The 26,682-nt window shown below is 42.3% G+C and overlaps 1 protein-coding gene across 1 annotated transcript in view; it reads left to right on the top strand.

The window, feature by feature from the left end:
- The window catches only part of CFAP53 (cilia and flagella associated protein 53), a 48,232-nt gene that overhangs the window by 18,475 nt on the left and 3,075 nt on the right, over nucleotides 1–26,682 (top strand). The window contains 7 exon segments of the mRNA XM_075488784.1: nucleotides 10,546–10,621; nucleotides 10,624–10,675; nucleotides 14,664–14,817; nucleotides 14,819–14,838; nucleotides 21,460–21,760; nucleotides 25,220–25,389; nucleotides 25,391–25,436. Of these exon segments, the coding sequence (XP_075344899.1) occupies nucleotides 10,546–10,621; nucleotides 10,624–10,675; nucleotides 14,664–14,817; nucleotides 14,819–14,838; nucleotides 21,460–21,760; nucleotides 25,220–25,389; nucleotides 25,391–25,436 (819 nt within the window).

Raw genomic sequence — 26,682 nt, 5'->3', positions numbered from 1 at the left:
ACACTGCCACAACTCATTAACACACAAAAGTGTATTACAAGAATTTATTACTTTGATTTGGAGGGTATTGCAGGAGAAGCAGTGCATCTTTTTTGTCGCAAATGGAGTGAGCGTGCACTTCACTCGCAAGAGAGAAGTAAAAATATAGTTTATTGATACAGAATAGGGAGTTAACAAAGTTCAATGCGACAGTGATTTAACAAGATTTGATGGCAAGGTACACTTGATTATTTACTACATAGAGGACAGGGTCAGACAAAACTGTCAGGGAGACCCTCCCATTGAGCCATGAGGTTTGGAAAAAGATCCCCTTGCTTTCTAAATTCCTTCTCAGAGAGGAGTCTAGGTGTGGCTAGATCCAGTCCTAGTCCCAGACTTGGTCAACGGTTTATGTCTAAGGGATTATATGTGTGCGCAATCAATCCTTTATATCACTTAGCTAAGATTTCAAAGTTTAGCATGCTATTAGTCACTTACCGAGGATCTGTTGCGGCAAGGAATCTCTCAACCTCGAGGAGTAACCTTGAGAGGCGTCCCTGCTCAAGGGGAGATCCTGGCGTGCAGCCTGCTGCCGTGCAGGAGAGCTCAAAGGGCCCTGGGCTGTCCACTATTTAAGGAGTAAGATGATTGACTTATGGTCATATTTGCATATCAGCAAGACATTTGGATCACTGCTTCAGGCAGCCCTTGGCTACTTTGTTGCCATTCGTCCTCAAGGTCCAGCATAAGCTGGATGCAGCTATCAGGATGACTCCCACTGATGGTTACTGCTTGTGCAGGGAGCAGGGGGGGAGCATACCGCCACAATGACTTTTTTTTTAATTAGATAAACTGTTGTTTCTTAGTAGTTAGTGAGAGTCAGAACAAAGATACTGTAGGTTATGACAAATATACACTCTTGCTATTATCAGACTTGCACACAACAGGGAAGGAAACTATACAGGGTAGGTGATTTGTATCTTCTTTGGTTAGCACATAAGCAGAATGGAAATTAAGAAAAAAAAAAACCAAAACACTGTGTGGTACTCTGAAGTTACTTTACATGTTTGCTCTCATAACTAACTCTTTATAAGAAATGAAGAAGCATGGAAAACCAAGGAGATCAAGAAGAACTAGAAAAGACGAATATGATCAAGATGAAGCGGTTGGTTCTGTTGCAAATGAATCTGTAGTTCCTGATGCAACTTGAGGCCTTTTCCTCTTGTCCTTCCTTTCATCCTATTTAAAGTATAATTTAGTAATATTTGGATACTAGTGATTTAAGTACAATAAAAAAGCTGTACCAACTGACTCTTCTATTTTGCTGTTAATTGTTCTAATAGAATAATTATGTTTTTCTTCTTAGTGTATATTTTATTGGCATATTTCAACAATGAAATGTTTTGATATTGTCCAGAGCAATGAGGAGTAACAGTAAGCAAATACAATTGGCATGGCAGAATTCAAAATTACAACTTATGTGTCTAGGTGAAGATTGCCATTCAGAAATACTGTAAATGAAATTCAGAGCTTGTGGAGTATTATAGATGTGTCTGTGTATAAAAAGAAATAATAATAGGTTTGTTTTGAACATAATCAAACATAAAAATAACTTCCAGTATAAACTCAATTTTACTTTCTGTTTTTAATTAATCTCCTGATCCCTCTTACTTTCTCAGCTTGAACTGGACAAAAATAATTGTCTTGAGCAGGTTTTCAATTTTTTCCGCTTTAACTCCTACCCTTTCCTGCTTCATAGGAAATGAAACAGTTGTGACTTTTTTGTTCCCTGTTCCAAATATATGTATATATACATTTGCACATCCCAGAAGCCTTCTGGTATATCTAATTCTTTGTATCCTTTATAGTTTCTCTCTTGATGTACTTGTTTCCAATTACCTCCACTATCTTGAAAACCTGTGGTGGTGTTAATTGGGATGAATTGCTTGCATTCATTCTAACACATTAAGCAACTGAAGAGAATCATTAAAACATTCATCTTCTTGTCTTTAAAGGAAAAGCAAGAAGAACAGTTGCTGACTATCCTGTCTCTTTCAACACCTTCCTGGATATGAGCTATTGGTGTTGCCATTGAAAATGTAGCGCAAGAATTTGGCTTAAATAATGAAGATTTAGAAAAAAGGTTCAACATTAAAACAATGATGGAAAACTTTATGTGTCAAAAATTCCCAGGTATTATTTGCAATTTGTTTTAAATACTAGATATGCCAACTTAAAAATCACAAAGGTGAAAATTTAATTAAAAACCTTGACTAGTTAAATACTAAAACACTATAGTTATTGTATTCTGCTGAATGACGTGATGTGACAAAGTATCCTCATATCAGAATTAAATTACAGCGCGTGCTAATGACCCAAATAGACCTGTAGTGTAAGTGAAGATGAACCGGACATTTGATCTTCACGATAAGCCTTTATTAGCTACAGTGTGGGAATTATTAGCTATAGTGTGGGAGGTAGGACTTGCTAACTCAGCTCTGTGCTGCTGGAAGACACTTCTCCATTTCCTATGGCTGTCAAAGCTAGATGTAGATTTAAGATCTACAGGCGATTCTGTAAAGTAGCTACAGACATATAATTAGATATAGAGTAAATGCAGTATAATTATTTTCATTGCAGAGTGCTCATTAAGATTGTATGGCTCCTCCTGTAGCAGATTTGGTTTCAAAACTTCAGACACAAACATAGATATCAAGTTTCCTGCCAATGTAAGATCATTTTATTATATATGTCTACATGGTTTTGATTGTTTGCACCTTTATGTAGATTATGGCTTAAATATAACTTACAGTGTGGTAATAGCATTTTTTAATGAAAATGCATTAGGTAAAACAGAACTACCACGTTAATGCTCTCTTAAAATAACATTACTTTCTTCGTATGCCAGTAATGGTAATATGACATGGCTTTGTGCTTTATTGACCTTTCCTTCTAAAAAAACCTCAAAGCAATTAAAACATCTGGACTCCTAGCAGCCCTATGAGACAGATAGATGCAGCATTTAATTTATCTGTAAGAGAAGATAAATAACTATGTTCTTGCTTATGCACTAATTATATGTACATCAGGGTTTCTGATTGCTAGGTTGTTTGAGCTATGAAACAATCATGTCATTTATATGTAAAGTAATTTAAAGTTTTGATTTACCATGCTAGTTGTTTCTATACATTTTTGTGCTTGAACACTGAAAAGAAATTAAAAATTTTGAAAAGGTTTTGATTCTGTGCTTAAACTTATTCCTGCTGTAGTTGATTTGACAGTCTCATAGCTAAAATTTAGCATATCCTCAGGGAAACAAGGATGGGAATGGATCATTTTTTTCCTTTATTACAAGTTCATAAAATATATGTAATAAAAAATGCTGTGATTCCAAACTTGGACATGAGGTAGAGCCACTGTGTCAGAAGGCAATCAAGGCAATCATATTTGAACAGTGAAACAGTATTTCTTTAGAAGTTTTTTTCCATAACCAGATCTTTGATAGAGATAAAAATAGCTTTATTTAAAATGACAACAGGATTTTTTTTTTCTTGAAAATAAGCAGGATGAAAAGTGGTTTTTTTTTTTTCTCAGTTGCTGTTATTTTGTTTCCTTCTTGTATACTCTGGGGGGATAAGAGAAGTGGACTAGGGGAAATGTTTTAAAATTTTTGAGTTGTGGGAAAACACCATTTTGACAGCAGTGAAAACAGCTTTATTACTTATATTCACAGATGACTCAACCAGATTTTTCTCTTACTTGTGCAAGAAAATCTGCAGAACAGTGGTAAGAAAAAATTGTTTCCTTGTTGTTTGCTTTATCTTAATTCCATTAAACTGTTACTGTTTAATAATGTTGAATTTCATTTCTGTTGAACAGATTAATCATATGCTATTGTTTTTAGAAAGATGTGGAGTGAAAAATATTGTAGGAAATAATACATTGACAGAACTTACTTTTGTTTCTGTGTTTGGTTTTATGTCTACTGAAGTCACGTTATTTCTGTTGACATGAGAAATGTCTAGTGGGGTGTTTTCTTCTACATTATAAGCAAAGATACAATTAAAATTAAAGTAGACTGTGCTGCCCTTCTTTCCCCCAGATTGCTCTATTAAACCTTATTATATAGTATAGAAAGTATCCCAGGCTCTTCTAACTTGTGAGCAAAAACTTAGGGACTTTTTTTACATTGTGGTCTCTTTTCTTATAATTATGTTGTTTTGCACCAGGTGGTGCTAGTTTGTTATGATCCCAGTACGGAAGGCATTCAGACTCTGTAAGGTATCATTTAAAATGCTATTTATTAGGCCTAACACTATAAAGGAGGAGAGGATAGTATAGATAATCTTATGTCCCTTCAGACGCCGTTACAGCCTCCAACAGCTATCCGACAAAAGTGCAGCACGCCATGCAGATCCCGCCCATGGAAGGGTTACCCCATTTTGGTCATTTGAGCTATTATAGGGTTTTCTTACAAGGAAACAACTCTTTTTATCATTTCTACTGTCAAACAAAAAGGATGTTCACATGAGAACTTCTTGCTGCACTTGTAGATGAAGGCAAGGCCACACAGGTGGTGTAATTGCTAGTACCAAGTGGGAGCTGCCTGCAGGCTCCTCTCTTAGAATCAACAGGCTAAGTTTATCACAGAATCATAGAATGGTTTGGGTTGGAAGGGACCTTTAAAGGTCATCTAGTCCAACCCCCCCCCTGCAATGAGCAGGGACATCTTCAACTAGATCAGGTTGCTCAGAGCCCCATCCAACATGACCAGTGTTTCCAGGGATGGGGCATCTACCACCTCTCTGGGCAACCTGTTCCAGTGTTTCACCACCCTCATCGTAACAAATTTCTTCCTTATATCTAGCCTGAATCTACCCTCTTTTAGTTTAAAACCACTACCCCTTGTCCTGTTGCTACAGGCCCTACTAAAAAGTCTGTCCGCATCTTTCTTGTAAGCCCCCTTTAAGTATTGAAAGGCTGCAATAAGGTGCCCTGGTTTTGGCTGGGATAGAGTTAATTTTCTTCCTAGTAGCTGGTATAGGGCTGTGTTTTGGATTTTAGTATGAGAATAATATTGATAACACACTGATGTTTTGGCTGTCGCTAAGCGGTGTTTATACTGGGCAAGGACTTTTCAGCTTCCCCTGCTCTGCCAGGTGCCCAAGAAGCTGGGAGGGGGCACAGCCAGGATAGTTGATCCAAACTGACTAAAGGGCTATTCCATACCATATGATGTCATGCCCAGTATATAAACTGGGGGGAGTTGGCCGGGGGGCAGTGATCGCTGTTCGGGACTGGCTGGGCGTTGGTTGGTGGGTGGTGAGCAGTTGCATCACTTGGTGGGTTTTTTTGTTTGTTTGTCTTTTGTTTTTCCCTGGGTTTTGTTCCTCTCTCTCTTGTTATTTTCCTTTTCACTACAGTTTATTATTATTATTATTATTTTATTTCAATTCTTAAACTGTTCTTATCTCAGCCCACGAGTTTTCTTACTTGTGCTCTTCCGATTCTCTCCCCTGTCCCACCGGGAGGGGGGAGGGTGAGCGAGCGGCTGCGTGGTGCTTAGCTGCCGACTGGGGTTAAACCACGACAGTCCTTTTTGGCGTCCAACGTGGGGCACGAAGGGTTGAGATAACGACAGATCTGCCCAGAGTGTGTTAAAACAAATTTGTTATAAGTGTTTATTATATTAGTTTAGTGGTTGCTGGTCACAATGTCGATTTACTGGTTCTCAGAGTTGTGTTATGTAACACCTTACTTGCCGTATATACTGTGTATCAGTATTTGTATACTGTTTATCACCTCTGGGAGATGGATTAAGGCTATAGCTTTGCTGTATTGTGTGACACTGGCTTATGCTATGATAAAATTGTTGTTCGTGAAATGGATCTCGTCTTTGTACTCAGCATTGCCGTCACTTCTATGTTTCGGCGCCATCTATCGGGAATTATTGATAATTACACTTTTTACCTTTTCTCCTCGGAGAGCCAGCCTGTGGGGGAGACACCTTCCTCCATCTTCCCCTCCCTCTCCAGGCTAACTACAATAGCTTTTGAGAATTTCGAATATCCTTTGGATGTTCAAACCAGCATGTTCCTATTGCTATGCCTCCTGAATGTGTGTCAGGCCTTGTTTCAGGTTAAACAACTAATTAAGAATACCACCCAGAGATCTGCCCCGAGGCTGGATAGTTATGAGTGGCAGGGTGTGTGGGAGAGCATGGGCAAATGCCTAGGACAGTGGGCACCTCCAGTGTTTTGGAACTTCACCCCTGAACAAGTGCAGAATGCTGAAAAACTAGTAGAATATTTGGAAAAAGTATGCTGTCACCCTGGCAATTCCAGAGAGACACAAATCACTGCAACGTGCTGGGGCCTGGCCCATGCCTACCGAGCCCTGCTCAACACTATTCAGAACCCTCAAGGGGAAGAGAAGGTCTCTGGATCTGACAGCAAAGCAACAGGCACCACAGCTAACCCAGCCCCCCCTGCAACAGGCACCATGGCTACTCCAGCCCCCTCTGTGACAGGCACTGCAGCTACTCCAACTGCCCCAGCAACAGATACTGCAGTTGAACCAGGGAACCAACCTGTGCTGGTATCAGTTGCCCCTATTCACAAGAAGAAATCTTGGAAGCAAAAGTCAGATCGTTCAGAAAGGGAAGATGAAAGAGCAGGGCCATCACAAGGAGAGGAAGAGGAAGAACTCATGGATGAGATGGAAACCACTTGATCCCTATCCCTGAGTGAGCTGTGAGATATGCGAAGAGATTTCAGCCATTGTCCAGGCGAGCACATTGTCACCTGGCTGCTCCGATGCTGGGATAGCGGGGCCAGTAGCCTGGAATTAGAGGGTAAGGAAGCCAAGCAGCTGGGATCCCTTTCTAGGGAAGGGGGCACTGACAAAGCGATTGGAAAAGGGGCACAAGTCCTCAGCCTCTGGAGGCGACTCCTGTCAGCTATGAAGGAAAGATATCCCTTCAAGGAAGATGTTGTATATCGCCCAGGCAAATGGACCACCATGGAGAAAGGTATCCAGTACCTGAGGGAATTAGCCATGCTGGAGGTGGTTTATGGTGACCTGAACAACGAGCAGTTATCCAAAGATCCAGATGAGGTCCAGCGCACACAACCCATGTGGTGGAAGTTGGTACGGAACACACCATCATCGTGTGCCAACTCATTGGCAATACTGAACTGGAAAAACGGAGAGGGTCCAACAGCGGATGAAGAAGCTAGCCAGCTCCAGGAATACAAAGAAAGTATCTCTTCCTCCCTTGTCTCGACTGTGGAGAAACTGTCCCAGGAGGTCCAGCAACTCAAAGAGGATAGGTCCTACTCCCCACCTGTACAGACAGGTATCTCAGCTATGAGGAGTCAGCGTTTTTCTAAAAAAGAGAGAGACAATATCACATCACAGGGTTACACATCACAGGGCACCCTATGGTTTTACCTGTGTGACCACAGAGAGGACATGAGGAAGTGGGATGGAAAACCTACCTCGACCCTAGAGGCACGGGTACGTGAGTTGCAAGGAAAAACAATCACCAAAGGGGGTTCTTCCAGGAAAATTGCTGCTCTGGTTTCCAGTGGACAGTTCCCCAGACAGAGTCCCCAGACTTCTCAAGGAACTCTTGACTCATATGTACAAGAAATGGGCAATGGACACTATGACCAGGACGAGAGGGGCCCTGCCTCCAGCCAGGTGGAGGAAAGGGACAACTGGGTTTACTGGACTGTGTCGATCCGATGGCCTGGCACATCAGACCCCCAGGAGTATAAAGCTCTAGTAGACACCGGTGCACAGTGTCCCCTAATGCCATCAAGCTATACAGGGGCAGAACCCATCTGTATTTCTGGAGTGACAGGGGGATCCCAACAGCTGACTGTATTGGAGGCCAAAGTGAGCCTAACTGGGAATGAGTGGCAAAAGCACCCCATTGTGACTGGCCCAGAGGCTCCGTGCATCCTTGGCATAGACTACCTCAGGAGAGGGTATTTCAAGGACCCAAAGGGGTACCGGTGGGCTTTTGGTATAGCTGCCTTGGAGATGGAGGAAATTAAACAGCTGTCCACCTTGCCTGGTCTCTCAGAGGACCCTTCTGTTGTGGGGTTGCTGAGGGTCGAAGAACAACAGGTGCCAATTGCTACCACAACAGTGCACCAGAGGCAATATCGTACCAACCGAGACTCCCTGATTCCCATCCATAAACTGATTCGTCGACTGGAGAGCCAAGGAGTGATCAGTAAGAGTCGTTCACCTTTTAACAGTCCCATATGGCCAGTGCAAAAGTCTAATGGAGATGAGTGGAGACTGACAGTAGACTATCGTGGCCTGAATGAAGTCACGCCGCCATTGAGTGATGCCGTGCCAGACATGCTGGAACTTCAATACGAACTGGAGTCAAAAGCAGCCAAATGGTATGCTACAAGTGATATTGCTAATGCGTTCTTCTCAGTCCCTTTGGCAGCAGAGTGCAGGCCACAGTTTGCTTTCACTTGGAGGGGCATTCAGTGGAGGGGCATTCAGGGGGCTTTCACTTAGAGGTAGAGTTCACTGCCCGCGTAGAGAACCTCCTTGTAAAAGTATGTCACGCAGATGCTCACATACCCAAGAGTCAGGCCACTGAGGAACATCAAAACAACCAGCAGGTGGATCAGGCTGCTAAGATGGAAGTGGCTCAGGTGGATCTGGACTGGCAACATAAGGGTGAATTCTTTATACCTCTGTGGGCCCATGACCCCTCAGGCCATCAAGGAAGAGATGCAACATAGAGATGGGCTCGTGATCGAGGGGTGGACTTGACCATGGACACTATTGCACAGGTTACCCATGAATGTGAAACATGCGCTGCAATCAAACAAGCCAAGCTGTTAAAGCCTCTCTGGTATGGAGGACGAGGGCTGAAATATAAATAGGGGGAGGCCTGGCAGATCGATTATATCACTCTCCCACAAACCCGCCAAGGCAAGCGCTATGTGCTTACAATGGTGGAAGCAACCACCGGATGGCTGGAAACATATCCCGTGCCCCATGCCACCACCCAGAACACTATCCTGGGCCTTGAAAAGCAAGTCCTATGGCGACATGGCACCCCAGAAAGAATTGAGTCAGACAAGGGGACTCATTTCCGAAACAACCTCATAGACACCTGGGCCAAAGAACATGGCATTGAGTGGGTATATCACATCCCCTATCATGCACCAGCCTCCGGGAAAATTGAACGATATAATGGACTGTTAAAGCCTACACTGCGAGCAATGGGTGGTGGGACATTCAAACATTGGGATACACATTTAGCAAAGGCCACCTGGTTGGTCAACACTAGGGGATCTGTCAATCGAGCTGGCCCTGCCCAATCAAAACTTTTACGCACTGTAGAAGGGGATAAGGTCCCTGTAGTGCACATAAAAAACATGCTGGGGAAGACAGTCTGGGTTACACCTGCCTCGGGCAAAGGCAAGCCCATTCGTGGGATTGCCTTTGTTCAAGGACCTGGGTGCACTTGGTGAGTAAGGCGAAAGGATGGGGAAGTCCGATGTGTACCTCAAGGGGATTTGATTTTGGGTGAGAATAGCCAATGAACTAAATGGTATGATGTTAACTGCTATATAATACTGTATGTCATCTCTTTTATGGTGGCTATATGCCATATCAATGGTATTTCAGTAAGAATCACCCAGATTAATGAAGAATGAACTTTGCTGAAACCAAGCAAAGTGCAGCAGTGATGGAACCAGAACTGGCTTCAGCATGCAACAATCCGACACCACACACCCTCTCTCCTGCCCTGAAGGGCTGTTATGACAGATGGAGCCCAAAGTCATGGACTAAATGAACTCAATGGACATTTTAGAGGGGTGGCCCATAGACCAAGGGAATGATAGCTGTGTGTATATATCAAGAGACAGGAAAAGTGGTGGTGACTAATTGGAATGTATTAGAAAGGGTAGGACCTGGGCATGACGTAGGTGGTATAGAATAAGGGGTGGATACTGTCGTGGTTTTGGCTGGGATAGAGTTAACTTTCTTCCTAGGAGCTGGTATAGTGCTGTGTTTTGGATTTTAGTATGAGGATAATGTTGATAACGCACTGATGTTTTAGTTGTTGCTAAGTGGTGTTTACACTGGTCAAGAACTTTTCAGCTTCCCATGCTCTGCTAGGCACACAAGAAGCTAGGAAGGAGCACAACCAGGACAGCTGACCCAAACTGGCCAAAGGGCTATTCCATACCATATGACGTCATGCTCAGTATATAAACTGGGGGGAGTTGGCTGGTGGGGTAGCGATCGCTGCTCGGGGACTGTCTGGGCGTTGGTCGGCAGGTGGTGAGCAGTTGCATCCCTTGGTTTGTTGTTTTTTTTGTTCCTCTCTCTTTTTGTTTTTTTTCCTTTACATTACAATTTTTTTTTTCTTTTTCCCAGTTATTGAACTGTTCTTATCCCACCCATGAGTTTTCTTATTTTTGCTCTTCTGATTCTCTCCCCCATCCCACTGGGAGGGGGGAGGGTGAGCGAGTGGCCGTGTGATACTTAATTGCCAACTGGGGCTAAACCACGATAAAGCTCTGCAACCAATATCACAACATCGATGAGTGGCAGCAACGCAATGAACAAAAATGGCTGCACAGCATTGTGCAAAGGTCGATGTGACAATTCAATATTATTTGGCAGGGACTGATGACAGACGAGAGAGGTAGCAAACAAGTAGCTAATACTAATATCTGCCCTACTCTTTTCAACTTAACTGTATGTTTAGAGGAATGATTATGGGAAAAACACTCAGTTGAGCTCAGCTTTGTACGTTACACCGTGCATTGTGGCATGGTATTCGTTATTCATTGTAACAGAAAGCATAGGCGTGCTTAATTGGCGGTCAGGCAGTGATGTAGAGGAAACGGTAGCCTTTGGGCTCTTGTTACTAATACTAGTTCCTGAGCCAATCACTAGAGATATGTATTCAAACACAGTAGCTAGTTCAGTTTAGGTGGCACTTAGAGCCTTGTCTGCCAAATGCAAGATAAAAGTAGTATTATAGCACTTTCATGGCTTGATTTTTAAAGAGAACGAAGAGTACTTTGATAAGCGTGTCAGAAGCTCTAATTTTTGGGTGTAACTGAGAGTTTTGTTGCAACTTCATTAAGTTAATGTTTAGGTCCTACAAGTAATGAGAAGAAGCTTTCCCCCTTTTCTGCATTTCCTCCCTTCAGGTATTTATATACATTGATAAGATCCCCCTGAACCTTCTCTTCTCCAGGCTGAACAGTCCCAGATCTCACAGGAGATAGAGATCTTTAGGAGAGACGTTTCTTCTCTAAAAGGATCTCTAAAAGCATCTCTCCTTTTAGGAGAGATGCTCCAGTCACTTAATCATCTTAGTGGCCCTTCACTGGGCTTGCTCCACTAAGTCTGTATCTTTCTTGTGCTGAGGAGCCCAGAACTGGACCCAGCACTCTGAATGAGGTCTCATCAGTTCTGAGAGGAAGGATCACCTCCTTTGACCTGCTAGCAGTGCTCTTCCTCTTGCAGCCCAAGATGCTGTTGGCCGCCTTTGCCGCAAGGGTGCTGGCTTATGTTCAGCTTGTCTGCCAGGACCCCCAGGTCCCTTTCTGCAGAGCCACTTTCCAGCCAGTCAGCCCCCAGCGTGTACCAATGCATGGGGTTATTCCTCCCCAGGTGCAGGATTTTTGTTCAACTTCATGGGGTTTGTTCTTATTTAGCTGCTTAAGATCCCCATGCTGTCTTTGCAAGGAGACTTGGCTCAGTACGTGGTGAAGAGAGTGCAATTCAGTTTCCAGAATTAGCCAGTCTTTGGCTTTGCTACTATAACTCCCGCCAGCAGTGCCAGCATAGGTCCATAGCACTATTGCTCACGCGGTAGCAGGGGCATCCCATTGCGTGAAAGTGAGAGTGATTTCCCAGAGGCCGCTGTGGCACTGGGGCTGCAATTAGTGAGTTTCTGGATTCCTTAGCCCCAGATTTCTTATTGCTAGGATTAATAGAGAGGTAAATGGTGGTGTGTTTAAAAATTGCCAATTTGACATAATTTTCTCATCAAAGATCTGTCAGGATGAAGTGGTTTACTGAGTGATGCTAAAATAACAAAAGGTAGTTTGAGAGAAGATACAATTATAGATGCATAGAGAAGGATGGTAAATACCAGGGTGGGATTACGCTGAAGGATAACAATAGTACAAGATCAAATTGATATCAACTGGTGACAAATGTAGTCTGGAGATTAGAAGAATTTGTTTAATGGGGGACTGAAGTTGTAAAGTAGCATTGGAAATGGGTTTGTAAGATTTAGACTGGTCGAGAGAGTCCCCTGGGAGGCAGCCCTTATGGGCAAAGGGGTCCAGGAAGGCTGGACGTTCTTTAAGGAGGAAGTCCTAAAGGCACAAGAGCGGGCTGTCCCCAGGTGCCGAAAGACAAGCCGGCGGGGAAGAAGACCGGCCTGGCTGACTAGAGAGCTCTGGCTCGAACTCAGGAGAAAGAGGAGAGTCTATGACCTCTGGAAGAAGGGGCGGGCAACTCAGGAGGACTACAAAGGTGTAGCGAGGCTGTGCAGGGAGAAAACTAGAAGGGCCAAAGCTGAGTTAGAGCTCAGTCTGGCTGCTGCTATAAAAGACAACAAAAAACACTTCTTCAAATACATTAGCAGCAAAAGGAGAGGTAAGGAGAATCTCCAGCCCCTAGTAGATGGGGGAGGGAACACAGTGACCAAGGATGAGGAAAAGGCTGAGGTCCTTAATGCCTTCTTTGCCTCAGTCTTTATTAGCAGGGCCGAATGTTCTATGGGTACCCAGCCCCTGGAGTTGGAAGATAGGGATGGGGACCAGACTGGAGCCCCCATTATCCAGGGGGAAATGGTGAGTGACCTGCTGCACCACTTAGACACTCACAAGTCTATGGGGCCTGATGAGATCCACCCGAGAGTGTTGAAGGAGCTGGCAGATGTGCTCACCAAGCCCCTTTCCATCATTTACCAGCAGTCCTGGCTAACTGGGGAAGTCCCTGCTGACTGGAGATTAGCGAATGTGACACCCATCTTCAAGAAGGGCTGGAAGGAGGACCCGGGGAACTACAGGCCTGTTAGCCTGACCTCGGTGCCGGGGAAGCTGATGGAGCAGGTCATCCTGAGTGCTATCACAGGGCATGTAGAGAATAACCAAGGGATCAAGCCCAGCCACCATGGGTTCAGGAAAGGCAGGTCCTGCTTGACCAACCTGATCTCCTTCTACGACAAGGTGACCCGCCTAGTGGATGAGGGAAAGGCTGTGGATGTTGTCTATCTAGACTTCAGTAAAGCCTTCGACACGGTTTCCCACGGCATTCTCCTGGAGAAACTGGCTGCTCATGGCTTGGACGGGTGTACTCTTCGCTGGGTAAAGAACTGGCTGGACGGCCGGGCCCAAAGAGTGGTGGTGAATGGAGTTTACTCCGGTTGGCGGCCGGTCACAAGCGGTGTTCCCCAGGGCTCGGTGTTGGGGCCAGTTCTGTTTAACATCTTTATCAATGATCTGGACGAAGGGATCGAGTGTACTCTCAGTAAGTTTGCAGACGACACCAAGTTGTGTGGGAGTGTTGATCTGCTGGAGGGTAGGCAGGCTCTGCAGAGGGACCTGGACAGGCTGGATCGATGGGCTGGGGTGAATTGTATGAGGTTTAACAAGGCCAAGTGCAAGGTCCTGCACTTGGGCCACAGCAACCCCATGCAACGCTACAGGCTTGGGGAAGAGTGGCTGGAAAGCTGCCTGGCAGAGAAGGACCTGGGGGCGTTTGTTGACAGCCGCCTGAATATGAGCCAGCAGTGTGCCCAGGCGGCCAAGAAGGCCAATGGCATCCTGTCTTGTATCAAAAATAGAGTGGCCAGCAGGACTAGGGAAGTGATTGTGCCCCTGTACTCGGCACTGGTGAGGCTGCACCTCGAATACTGTGTTCACTTTTGGGCCCCCCACTACAAGAGGGATATTGAGGTACTGGAGCGTGTACAGAGAAGGGCAACGAAGCTGGTGAAGGGTCTGGAGCAGAAGTCTTATGAGGAGCGGCTGAGGGAGCTGGGACTGTTTAGCCTGGAGAAAAGGAGGCTGAGGGGAGACCTTATCGCTCTCTACAACTACCTGAAAGGAGGTTGTAGAGAGGTGGGGGTCGGTCTCTTCTCCCAGGTAACAAGTGATAGGACAAGAGGAAATGGCCTCAAGTTGCGCCAGGGGAGGTTTAGACTGGATATTAGGAAATTTTTCTTCACCGAGAGGGTTATCAAGCATTGGAACAGGCTGCCCAGGGAAGTGGTTGAGTCGCCATCCCTGGAGGTATTTAAAGGACGTTTGGATGAGGTGCTTAGAGACATGGTGTAGTGGTGGTTTTTGGCAGTGTTAGGTTTATGGTTGGACTCGATGATCTTAAAGGTCTTTTCCAACCTATATGATTCTGTGATTCTGTGATTCTGTGATAAGGAGCTTAAATTGTGCCAGGACAGAATCGCTCATGTTGTGCTGTAAGATCCCCTCCATGGGCATAACAGGAGTGATCCCTGAGTTAAAATTTGATGTTCCCTTCTTTGTCATTTGTAAGAAGTGTTGAAAGGAGCCCAGTACCCATTTTGCACTCATAACAAATAAACTAGAACTTTATCATTCCACAGAATGATTGTTTTAGCTTTTATTTAAATGTTTTCATTACAGGCTTCATGAGCTTCTGGAGGCAGAGGAAAGTAGGTACTTCACTGAGATGGAGTCACTTGAAGAAACGGCACTGGAGAAACAAGAGAAAATGAGGGAACGAGCAAAATTACTGAGAGAGAAGAGAGGAAAAGAAAGACAACAACTGGTGGCTGAAAAAACAAGAGCAGCAATTCAGGTATCTTATAAAATAAAATTTGGGTTAAGTAAATACAAAGAGGCAATTTAACAAGAACGTGACAGTAATAAACTGAGGAAGGAAAGATGAATGCGATTGAAATGATAAAACAAAAAAAATTAAGGTGGTTTGGATAGAGGTGTATGAGCTTTGTCAGAAGTTGAAAGGCCTCAGTTATGTTGCATGCAGTGGAGCAGAGTATAGTCTTTTTCTGACTTTCAATTAAGGGGTGCAGCCTCTAAAGACCAGGGATCCAAATTCGCAATGCCGTAACGCTCAGTGAAGTGCGTGAGAAAAATTTTCATTAATAGAGATGAAGGCAACAGGTACAGAGAACTGTACTGTCTCCATTATTTGATTTAAGTGTTGAGATACCATGAAAACATTCTTCCAAATGTAGTGCGAAACTCCTTGTCCCGTGTGAGCATCCCTGCACTGTCACCTGCCAAGTCAGCTGTTTTTGTAATTCCTTGTTCTGGCATATAGTTCTGTTTCAGCTTTATACTATTGGAGTGAAAAGGGTTCATGGAAGGTTAATTTGGCCTAAATCATGCTTATTAAGCTAATACATCGAAGATCCTTGAGAAGTTAAGATTGTCTAAAAAGACAGTGTTTTTATTTATTGCATACTTTTCAAGAGTACCAGCCAAAGCTAAGGTTTTAATGCAACCTGAAGTTCTGTGCCAAGTCTTCCCGGATGCTGAGCTTGGCAGCGTCTTTTGAAGTCATTAAGATTTGCAGGTGCTTATCAGGCCCTGAGGCCTTGGCATGAAATCTGACTTGTTCAGTTCTTGGAAATCTGGTTTTCTGAAGAAAGGATGAAAATAATATTAATGTAATTTAATTGTAATCATTTGAAGTGTCTCTTCCCAGTCTCCCACAGTGCTACGGAAATCCACAACACCTGCTTCTCAGTGTGCAGAGGCTGGGGATAAAAATCAACACTTGCTTTCACTTCGTATAAACTCTAATTAACTAATTTCACAGATAAATGTTGGTTTCTTAAATGTGGGGTTTATTGGCTAAGGTGTTAAGGCAGTGCATGCACTTCTAAATTCACATGCTGGCTTTAAAATATGGCCCTCACAATTTACAATTCCTAGTTTGTTCTCTACCCATCATACAAAATGGTTGAAATTCATGTTTAAAATTGTTTAGAGGAGACACTGCTGGAGTGCCTTTTATTTTGTACTTGTAGCTTGTCTTACATGCCAAGGAGAAGGGATTCAGCTTGCAATTTAGACACCTAAAGGTAGGTGTCTAAGTGTTGGTATCTTTATATTCACTGGGAATCTGAAATTGTGTTCTACTCAGTAGATCTTCATTGAGATCAGGACAGTTAAAGGAACCTAATGTCATCTTAAAGTAGGCATATACTGGTCTGCCAGTTGAACTGCACCCTAGCCTCCACTGACTGCATTGATTAGGTTCCCATTGATTAGAATGGGAATTTAGCTCACATGTAGATTACTGTTTAGATACCTAATTTTAGATATTTTAATTGCAAAATGAATCCCACCAGTGAATCTCATCATCTGGTGATACATACTTGGACTTTCATGCTGCAGTTGCCTGCCTGAGACATTTCTCAGGTCCTCTTACTTCCCAGTACAACCCTATTGATATGTGGTTCACTCAGTCTCATGGGATCATTCCCATCATCCTTCTACCTTTCCCGGTCTGCTCTCGGATCTAGGCAATATTCATACCACATAGTATCCCATTAAAAAGTGTTGCTGGAGCTTTACTGGTGGTGTTCTGCTGGCTGCAGTTTTTCAGAGGATTTAGAGGCAGTGAAATAATCTTTCTTCACAGCTGTTGTGAGTGGCAATCTTTGAGTATCTCTGCAAATGAATCTTCATCCTACAGTGCACAGAGTCCTTCTCTTTGAGTGTCCTGATGTAATAGAAATACATTTCCATAGTTAGTTCCTCCCTCTGTTCTTCTAGCTCTGTCTCTTTCTACTTTTAAGTTAAGGTCCCTATAAAAAACCAAAACTTTAATAACACCAACTGACAACAGTTCACCTTGTCTGTTGATCTCTCCTTCGAAAGGCAGATATCTTTCTTCATGTATATGCTTAGTAATATTTTAAAGTTTGTTCTTTTCCAATGAGAAAGGAAGTCTCTACTGTGGTGATCGATTCTGATTAGATTAGTAACTTCTAATATCTGAATCTGCATGTATTTGTCTTCTTTAAGTAGCCCCAAATCTGTTTTTCCCCCACTGTTATCTGTTACTCTTCCTCCTAAACCATCCTGGTCCATGCAGAGATCTGGGAGCAGGCTTTGCTGATCAGGAAACCAACACTTATTGAAGATCCACAACCAGAAATCTGTAATTGTGTCACAACCTGTCCTCTAGGGCAGTGGTCTCCAAACCTTTTTGATTGCACACCCCTATCAATAAAAAAGAATTTTTAGCACTTGCCCCCAATATGTTTATTTATAAATTATATACTTGTACTACTGTACTAGTATATTATGTACATTATAAAACATATGCAAAAATAGAAATTAAGAGGGTGAGATAAAGATGAAATAAACACTATTTTTATTTTTAATGTTATTTATTAATGGTACAAAACATATTTTCTTTCTGCACCCCAATGGATTGTCTTGCACACCCCACTTTGGAGACCGTTGCTCTAGGGCACACCCATAGGAGCCCTGGGAGGTCATTTCAGTAACAGGTGGATATACACATGATTTTCTGTTTCTCTTTGCCTGTGAATTTACAACTATTTTGAATGTCTTTCTGAAACCTAATACAGACTTCTTTATATTTCTTTTAAATTTAAGGCGCTCCACTCTTTTGCAGGTATAGATTCTCAAACCTGAGGTATAGGAGCACCTATAGTGTACAGTGCTCCAGTACCTTGTTCCAGAGTACTAAAAGGCAGCTCTTTTATTAGCCATGTGGGCTGGGTTTGGAGCTGTAGCCTCAGGGTATAGATTTAACAGCTTCTCAGTAGTCATGTTAGCCAGGAAGAGTCCTTTGTTGCAAGGTGACGGAGGGCACAGTCCTTGGACCGCCGGAGTCCCGCTGGAATTCATTTTCATGAAGGGCTACAATTTGTATGAAAAGATATTCAGCCAGTTTTAGCCCAAGGGCATGTTCATCACTGGTATCTTTAAAGAAAATTGCAATGTCTTAAAATTTGCATAAAACACATTACATCCTCTTTCTTGTGATAACATCAGAAGCATCCATACAGAGAATGTTGTTATCACAGCAACTTTGTACTGCAGCCATAAAATGAATAAATAAAAAATAAATGCAGTTTCTGTCTTTGGGAAGTGGCTACATACAGGCACAATTTTAATGTTAAGAAGCTTAGGATAGCAAAGTGAGGAAGAAAAACAGCCATCTGGGGGAGCAGATGTTTATAGGTTGCTGTAAAAGCTGCTTTGAAGGAATTATTTTGATGAAATCAAGCAATTGCAGGGTTATTTTAATATAAAATTCTAACCATGCTGAACTTTTATTTAACTTATCTTCCCCTCTGAGAATTCAATTAAATTCAATTTAGTTTATAATAATGAAAAAGAATAACTAATTCTTTATTCCTTCACTGCTGAGAGAACTTTGAACCCATTGTGTTAAGGTAATACAGTTATTTCTAATGGTGTAAGATTTCAAATCTTAATAATGGCATGTTTCCCTCAGAACATTTGAGAAATATGTTTTTCATGAATACTAATTAGTACTCTAGTCTTTAATCACCACTAACTCCTACCCAGTAGTTGGAAGATAGATCCCAGTGTTAAAACATAAGAAAACCGGCAATGATGTAGGATGTTTGTTGACCTGCTTGAAGGCAGGGGCACCTCTTGGAGTGTGTCGTGGCTCACAGCATGCACATCGCTGTGCTGATCTCTGCTTTTGTTGTTGGGACAACCAGTGAATGAGTGGGCAGAAGGTTCCCCGTCTCATACAAGGAAGTAAAACAGTCATCCTTTTTCACTAGCCTGCACTGGCATCTGCTCCTTCGTTCCTGTATTTCCTCACCCTTCTCTTCTGAGGACCTGAGCTGAGGATGGTTCCTCATTCCAGGGACAGTTCCTCCTTTAGAGGATACAAGCCCAGGTCTCCAGGAAGAACGCAACATTTGGTTAGAGGATGTGGCATGTCCTAGGATTGGGGGAGAAAAGTGCTAAGTGTGGGAGGTTTTATCTTATGGAGACTTGATGTTGATGAAAGGGGACTTGGCAGATTACTGTTGTTTCTTCTCAGTCAGGAACAGTTAAGAAGTTAGAAATGCCTTCTGGATATCAAGTAAAATGAGAATTTTGTTTTCATGGCACTGCTTTCCCTTTTATTGTTTGTATATAGTGCTTAGCACCTTTCACCACTGCCTCGATGGCATTAGGTGCTTTACAAATAGAGGATGAAGAGAGAGATGCCCTTGGACCCAGAAGCTTACAGCTGAAATGTGAGGCAGCAAACAGTGAATGCTGACAGGAAGAAAATGTGGCGAGACCTCTGTTTCTGCATGAAATTACAGGTCAAGCATTGTGTTCTTTGGCTGTATCTCACTCCTGCAGCACCAAGGGAGAGTGAGGTGTAGCAAGCTTTCCCCTCCACAGCCACAGCTCTGATTTTGCACCACTCTACTGTAAGTTTGACTGGTTGGATGGCTCTTGCTGTGGCACTGAGAACAGGGTCAGGCTGGCTTTCGGCACTGTCAATTTTTCTGTCTGTCAGCAGCTTGTTCAGCCAGTTCTGAACTGGAGGAGGGCTATTCGGGGAAATGCTCTTTGCGGTTTATAAGCCCTAAGTAATTTTTATTAGGCTGGCTTAGCATGGAGTTGTATTGGTAAAGCTCTGGAAGATCTTGTAAGCCAACACACAATTATTACACGCTGGTAGTTGCCTCAGCCACATATTAATGATACCTGGAGCTGCGCTCATTCTGCGCTTGTTAGCAGGAGGTGAGTGGGAGGTGACAAAGGAGCAGTGTCAAGTAAAGAAGCCATTATTGTATAGTGTAATCTTGCTAGTTTTAGGGCAGAAATGAGTTATAGACCACCAGTCACATCCTGTGTTGCTAAACTCTTTCCCTGTTTGCCTCATTGCCAGTGGATATAGCAATTGACCTCAGGGAGAGGCCAAATTTGCATCGTTTCTGTAGCCTCCGTGGAGGTGTGAACCCATGGCCCCAGATAGAGAATAACACTCCTATTAATTCTATACCCGAAACCCAGGTCAGGGAATATAGATGTAGGTTTAGATGGAGACAGCAGCTATTGGACTTAGGAATCATTTAGAAAAGTGAAGACTTAGCAAAGACAGATCCTTAGCAGAGCCACAGAGCATGAAAAAGCAAATCACCAAATATCTATCTTTAGTGCTGGCAAACTTAATTTTGCTTCTAAGTAAAAAAAAAAAATCTTAGTCAATGGAATTAATTCAGATTTTGTTTCATTGCTGTAGTTATGAAAACTAAATAACTATCCTGATGTGGAGAATGATAGTACTATGAGATAGGTGCTTGATGAATATTTAATATTTTTGCTGCACAGGATTGTCAGCTAAACATTGTATAAAGTAATAGTATTTCACATTGTATACGCTGTCATGCAGTGGTTCAAGATTCAGTCAATGATATCTTATGATGTCTGCTATGAATTCCTAAATAGCACTGCAATAATCTGTAGAAGATGGTTTCATTCAGCATGAAATTGTGAGATATCTTTTTACTTCACAGCATTCATGTGTGTCTATCGCACATCCTTAGAGCTTACAGATCTTTAACGCTTGTAGATCTTCACCATTGTCTGCTAGTTTCACATTGATTTTATGAAAATCTATATCCTGGTTATAGAACAGAATTAAAATGCTTGTATATTGTTCAAATTAAATATTGTTTAATAGCATATGTTGATCTCAATACTGCTTTGTTTGTAAAAATGAAAGCAGAATCTCTAAATGGTCGTGTGTTCTTCAGTTGAAGATAAGTATCTGCTTATATGCAACTCAATTGAAGTGAGTAAATGAAAATTGAAAGCTGTATTACTTGTTTGACTTTCTAGCTTCTCCAGACTCTTATTGCAACTTTTCTGAATTATCCCACAAAACTTCATTAAAAAAAATAATAAATTTCTAGTGGTTCCTGTTCAACTGTAACCTAAATTTCTGCTCTCAGAGTATTTTCTGAATATGAATGAGCTTTCAAGTGACTAGTAAACCTATTCTAAGTCTTCATTTGAATAAAGAACAACCTACATGTTTGAACAAGCGTAGTGTGCATGTGTTTTATATGTTAAAATATTATATATATAAAAAACTGCACACAACACGTTCCAACTACATATATAAAATACACCTTGTGTATATAAAATATTTATATATTGTGCATGTGTACATATATTATTTTTACAAATGCAAATATAGGACCTGCTCTTCAACTGATTAAGGTCAAAATCTCCATCAAATCAGGCTCTCTGTGATTCCTTAGGCCTCACAAGGAGTCAGTGTCAGACCAGGTGTAGAATTTGGCATCCTGAGCCGTAGTCCTCTGAGTAGTTATGAGCTGGGAGCCTCCATCCATCACACACCTCCAGACTTGCTTATTATTTTGAGACTTTTTTTAAAAAAAACTTTTATATTGCCTTTCAGAGAACAATGTGAGGAGCTTCGTGTACAGCAGATGAAGAAACATCAGAAGGAATTGTGTGAAGACCGGCTGGCCCAACTAGCTCTGAAGGAGGAATTGAAAAAGCAACAGAAGAAGGAAGAGCAGATGTTTGCAGAGCTTTGAAAAGAGGATAGGTTGGCTAAGGAAAAGCGAGAGGCAGTGGAGACGCAGAAATCATCAGAACAGAATCGGGAAATCCTGAATGTGCTCAGTGCCCAGGTAGCGGTGCTCAGTGCTCACAAAGAGGAGGCAAAGCGGCTGAAAGAAGAGGCTCGATTGCTGGTAATTTCCATATCATTCTCAATTCAGGGTTGTGTATAAGGCCCTCCTAATGATAGGCTTACTAGACATTTAGATTAATCCATACCTTATTTGTATCTTCACCGATTCCATTAGTATCTGAGACTGTCCTATTTATGCTAAGCCTCTTCTCCAGAGCTGTGGCAAATGCATTCCTGTTTACAGAGGGAAATACATCTTTTGAAACTTAGCATTGTAAAGGATTTTGGCATTCAAAGCCTCTCGGAGCCTTTGTGGGAAATGGAAATGTTTTTAAGCTGTTGCCAGACATCTTTGCAGTTTTCTGATTTCCAGTTTCCTGCGGGATAGCTAGAGAGTCTTGTGTCCCAGCTGTAATGCATAACACCAGATCTCAGACCATGATACATATGTTTAATCATCATGGTAAGTGCACTGGGAGGAAGCAGTAAGAGTGTGCTGCTCCCAGAAGGGAAGGCAAGCCAGGAGCCAAAGGTGACAGCAGGGCAGGCAAGTACGCTGTCCTCCCGACAAGAGTCCCACAGTACCCGAAGGAATGGAGCAGAGCAGGTCTGCTGACAGTAACTGGGGTCATCTAACAGTCCAAACTGCTCGACAGGTCTGTAGTGATGAAGTCCAAGATGAAGCCAGCAAGTCAAGTCAGTAGGTCTGGATCAGGATTGACCTCAGGCACAGGCGTACCTGCAGCATAGCTCACGTAGGCACCAAGGGCAAGAGACTGAGCCTAACTGCAGCTCCCAAGCGACTCCTCTCAGGCCTTTCTCACACTGCTCTTTCCCAGCTCTCTGATCCAAGGCTCATGTCGGGGCTGGCTGTGAGCACAGGCAGACAAGCCCCTGCGGGGAGGTTGCAGAGCCTGTTGGTACACTCAGGACCCTGACACATACATGAGGAGACACATTTATATGAAAAATCCCAACTGCTCATGCCCAAGCTGACTGAATTTCAGAATCTACTTTTTTTTTTTTTTTTTTTTTTTTTTTAAACAAATTAGTAAGCAGTGCCTAAGCTCTCTCGCCTATTCGCCTATTAGTGCTGGCTGCTGTTGGGCGTCACATCACAGGAGGAATTTGGCTACCTTGGCCCGACTGTTTGGCCACTACCCTCTTTTTTCCTCATCTCTCCCCAGGGTAGGCTTGCTGTAGTTGTGCTGGCTTCAGTGGGGCTTGCTAGTTCACAGTATTCTGTGTTGACTTTGTGAGTTATGAGAGACTATTTAGTTCAGACTCAGTCTTCATTTTGCAGCTATTTACATGTAGCAATTGAATGATCACTCAGGGTACTCTGTTAGGCACTGGAAGCTGATGTTGGCAAGATATATACTCCACTACATTTAAAAATAATGACAATAATGAATCTAAAGCTCTGAAAATCCTGGCTGTAAAACAGTGGAGTCCTTATTCCAAGCTAGACTGTAATGTTTCACTTATTTAAAAACATGCAGAATAAAATTACTTTCTTGTAAAAACTTTTAAGGCACTGCCAAACCTCCCAGGCAAAGAACACTTCTACTTAACTGGCCTTTTCAGAAAAATGCTATTAGAATAGAAGACTTTGTAGCTTCCCCTGAAGAGAAGCTGCCTTGGGCTCCATCAAGGAGATAAATTTCTGGTAAAGTGGTTTAGTCTCTGAAAAAAAGCTTTCTTCAAAGGGTCCATAAAGGAGAGTTTCTATATTGAAAATGGGATGTAATCCTTTTTCAGCAGAAGAGGGATGTGACAGATGGCCTCCTTACAAGTTTCTCAGTGCAGAGTTGGTAGCCTATAATGATCAGGGGTTTCATCTGGGTGAAGGACACGCTATGGACAGCTAAGTCTCTGTGTATAATGGTTTCTTCTGGTTGTTGCAATGGAAATAGATTATTTAGGGAAGCAAAACTTGCACCTTTGCCACGATAGACCATATGTGTGCATCAAGATATCTCAGGCTGGATGACAAAACAGAGACAGCAATTTTTGCATTAGCTTTTTCATTAGCTGTTACCTACATTAGCTGCCTTCCTCTCCCTCTGTCTTTTCTCTCCCTTAAAGAATTGTGATATCTTGAGGTGATGGAAGTAATGTTATTCTGGCTGTAGTCTCAGAAGTGCTAGATGAGTTTCTGCCATAGCACTTTGGTCCTGGCTTGCAGATGGATGTTTGGTAACAATTTCTTTGTACATTTGCAATGTTGTGTTACCCCATTGTATAAACTTTCACAGAGTAAGCACCATGGATCCCATCCTTGGCTACTCTCATACAACTTCACTGACATCAGAATTCAGCCTAAGACATGTGCCAGCTTGCCCAGTAGACTGCTAACTATTTCCGCCTTCTTTCCTTCTTTACTGTTCAAAGTTTTTTGGATTACTTAGTGGTTCAAATAATATATACTGAGTTTCAAAGCTGTTTTACCAGCTTCTGAAAATGAATTTGGCTGTTCAGGAAGATAGCAAAGTCAGCTTTGGCTTTGAAACACTGGAAGAGTCAGTGGGTGCTTTATGTCCAGCATAACAAGTTACATTCCTTAGGAGGTGCAGCTTGTACTTCCTACGGGGAAGATTAGACATGTTGTTTATGGCAAACCTGCTGATGCATGTTAGAATATTTATTGACATTACAAAAGAGACATTTAATTTAAAAACAGGTTAACAAAAAACTGTGTACCTTCAAGACAGCTCAGGCATTGTTTCTGAGACCTGTAGATAAGCTAATGATGGCCACATACTGTTTTACCACTATGAGTGCTTGTAAACTTATTCAAATGCAGGATGATCAGGAATTACGCTAAATTACTTTATTGATGCTGCTTTGGGATTTTTTTTCTTTTGGCTAAATAATCTTGAATATACATATACCTGTTTGATCTTGAATATACATTTGCTATTTTTCATTGTTTCTTTCTTAAGAAGTCAACTTTACTGTCCATTTTCCTGTTCTTTCCAATATAAAGTGGAATGGTTTGAAGCCATGGAAATTCAGTAACTGCTCATCAGAATATAAGGATACAATTACTTTGTGCAACCTTATGTCCACTAGAGATGCAGTGCTCTGAACATCCAGCACAGGCACCAGACAGATAATATATGCAGAAACAGGAGGAACACATGGCTCTGTTATCGGTTAGTGGTTATGGCTGCGTGTGAAGACTTGGATATAGATCATACGTGCTGCAATGATATCGATTTCTCTAAAGAGATGACTCTGTCTATCCACTTGAAATATTTGGAGTACATCAGTCATTCCAGTGTTTTGGTATTGAAGTGCATGTGATAAAGAGAAAAATCCTGAATTCTAATGAATGATATGCTAAAAGGTTCATGTTTTAACAGACCTAATGGATGACACTAATTCTCTAATGTCAGCAAGAAAGGCTTTAAGTATTTATCTTTGCTCTTCAATGTTCCAATTAAACTAATTCTAGCCATCACTTAGTTTGAAGTTATGCAATGATTTTACAAGCTGGCTATTTTTACCGTTGTAGGAAGAACAGCAGCAACTGTTTAAGCTAGAAAATGAACAACTTCAGATGGAAAAGCTAAAGAAACAGAAGGAATGTAGGGATGTGTTGCTCAGTGCAGCACAGGACAAGAAGAATTGTCTTAATGAAGAAAAACAAGGTGAACTTGCCCTAGAGATGAAGATCTTAGAAAAATCTTCAGGAACCCCAGGAAGACACTGAGGAGAAAACAAAAAGAAAAGTAAGGGCTAGAGGTGTTCATTGTGAAGTTGTGGGGCAATACCTCATCTAGACTAATTTTGTGGCCCTTAGTGAACTGCACAGTATAAATGAGATCAGACACAAGCCCTTTTCTCTGAACAAGTTGATTCTTTTGTTGCATAGTGTCCTGGTTTCGGGTGGGATAGAGTTAATTTTCTTCCTAGTAGCTGGTATAGTGCTGTGTTTTGGATTTAGGATGAGAATAATATTGATAACACACTGATGTTTTGGCTGTTGCTAAGCGGTGTTTACACTGGGCAAGGACTTTTCAGCTTCCCCTGCTCTGCCAGGTGCAGAAGAAGCTGGGAGGGGGCACAGCCAGGATAGTTGATCCAAACTGGCCAAAGGGCTATTCCATACCATATGACGTCATGCTCAGTATAGAAACTGGGGGGAGTTGGCCGGGGGGTAGCGATCGTTGCTCGGGGACTGGCTGGGCATCAGTCAGCGGGTGGTGAGCAGTTGCATCACTTGTTTTTTTCCTGGGTTTTGTTCCTCTCTCACTCTCTTGTTGTTTTACTTTTCATTACTATTATTACTATTATTATTATTATTACTATTATTTTGTTCCAATTATTAAACTGTTCTTATCTCAACCCACGAGTTTTCTTACTTTTGCTCTTCCGATTCTCTCCCCCATCCCACCGGGGGGGAGGGTGAGCGAGCGGCTGTGTGATACTTAATTGCCGACTGGGGCTAAACCACAACACATAGCCTGTTGCTTCTCCTCCTGCCAGTGCTCTACTTCTCTGAAGAAGCCCATTATCTGTTAAAACCCCAGCGAGTACTTTAAAGCATGCTTTGCAATCAGCAAGACTACCAGGCTAGACAAAAGAAGGGGGCTCTCAGGAAATCCTGGAATCTTGTCCCTCCATGCTGATTCCATTGTGTACAAATCACCTGAGCTTTTTCATCCTTATACTGCATGGATGTAATGGAGGATAGAAAAATATTTTTTGTTTCATGGACCTGATTTATTAAATATTTGTAACTGCAGAGGAAAGTAAATATTTAACTTATTCTCATTCATTAATACTAAGAAATTGTTTTAAATCTTTAATAGCTGGATATATAGATGCAAAACCTCATATTAAATATCTTGGAGGTGCCATGGATGTGTCTGTCACTTCCTAAATTTAAAACAAGTAGGTTATCCAACTTCAAGGTGAAAATGAGTCTCAAGGTAACTTTAAGACAGAGCAGGGAGCTGCATTCATTTACTCCAC

This window comes from Mycteria americana, assembly GCF_035582795.1.
Source record: "Mycteria americana isolate JAX WOST 10 ecotype Jacksonville Zoo and Gardens chromosome Z unlocalized genomic scaffold, USCA_MyAme_1.0 Scaffold_18, whole genome shotgun sequence".
Taxonomy (NCBI): Eukaryota; Metazoa; Chordata; class Aves; order Ciconiiformes; family Ciconiidae; genus Mycteria; species Mycteria americana.
The sequence above is the reverse complement of the archived record's forward strand: the minus strand, read 5'-3'. Positions and strand labels throughout refer to the sequence as shown.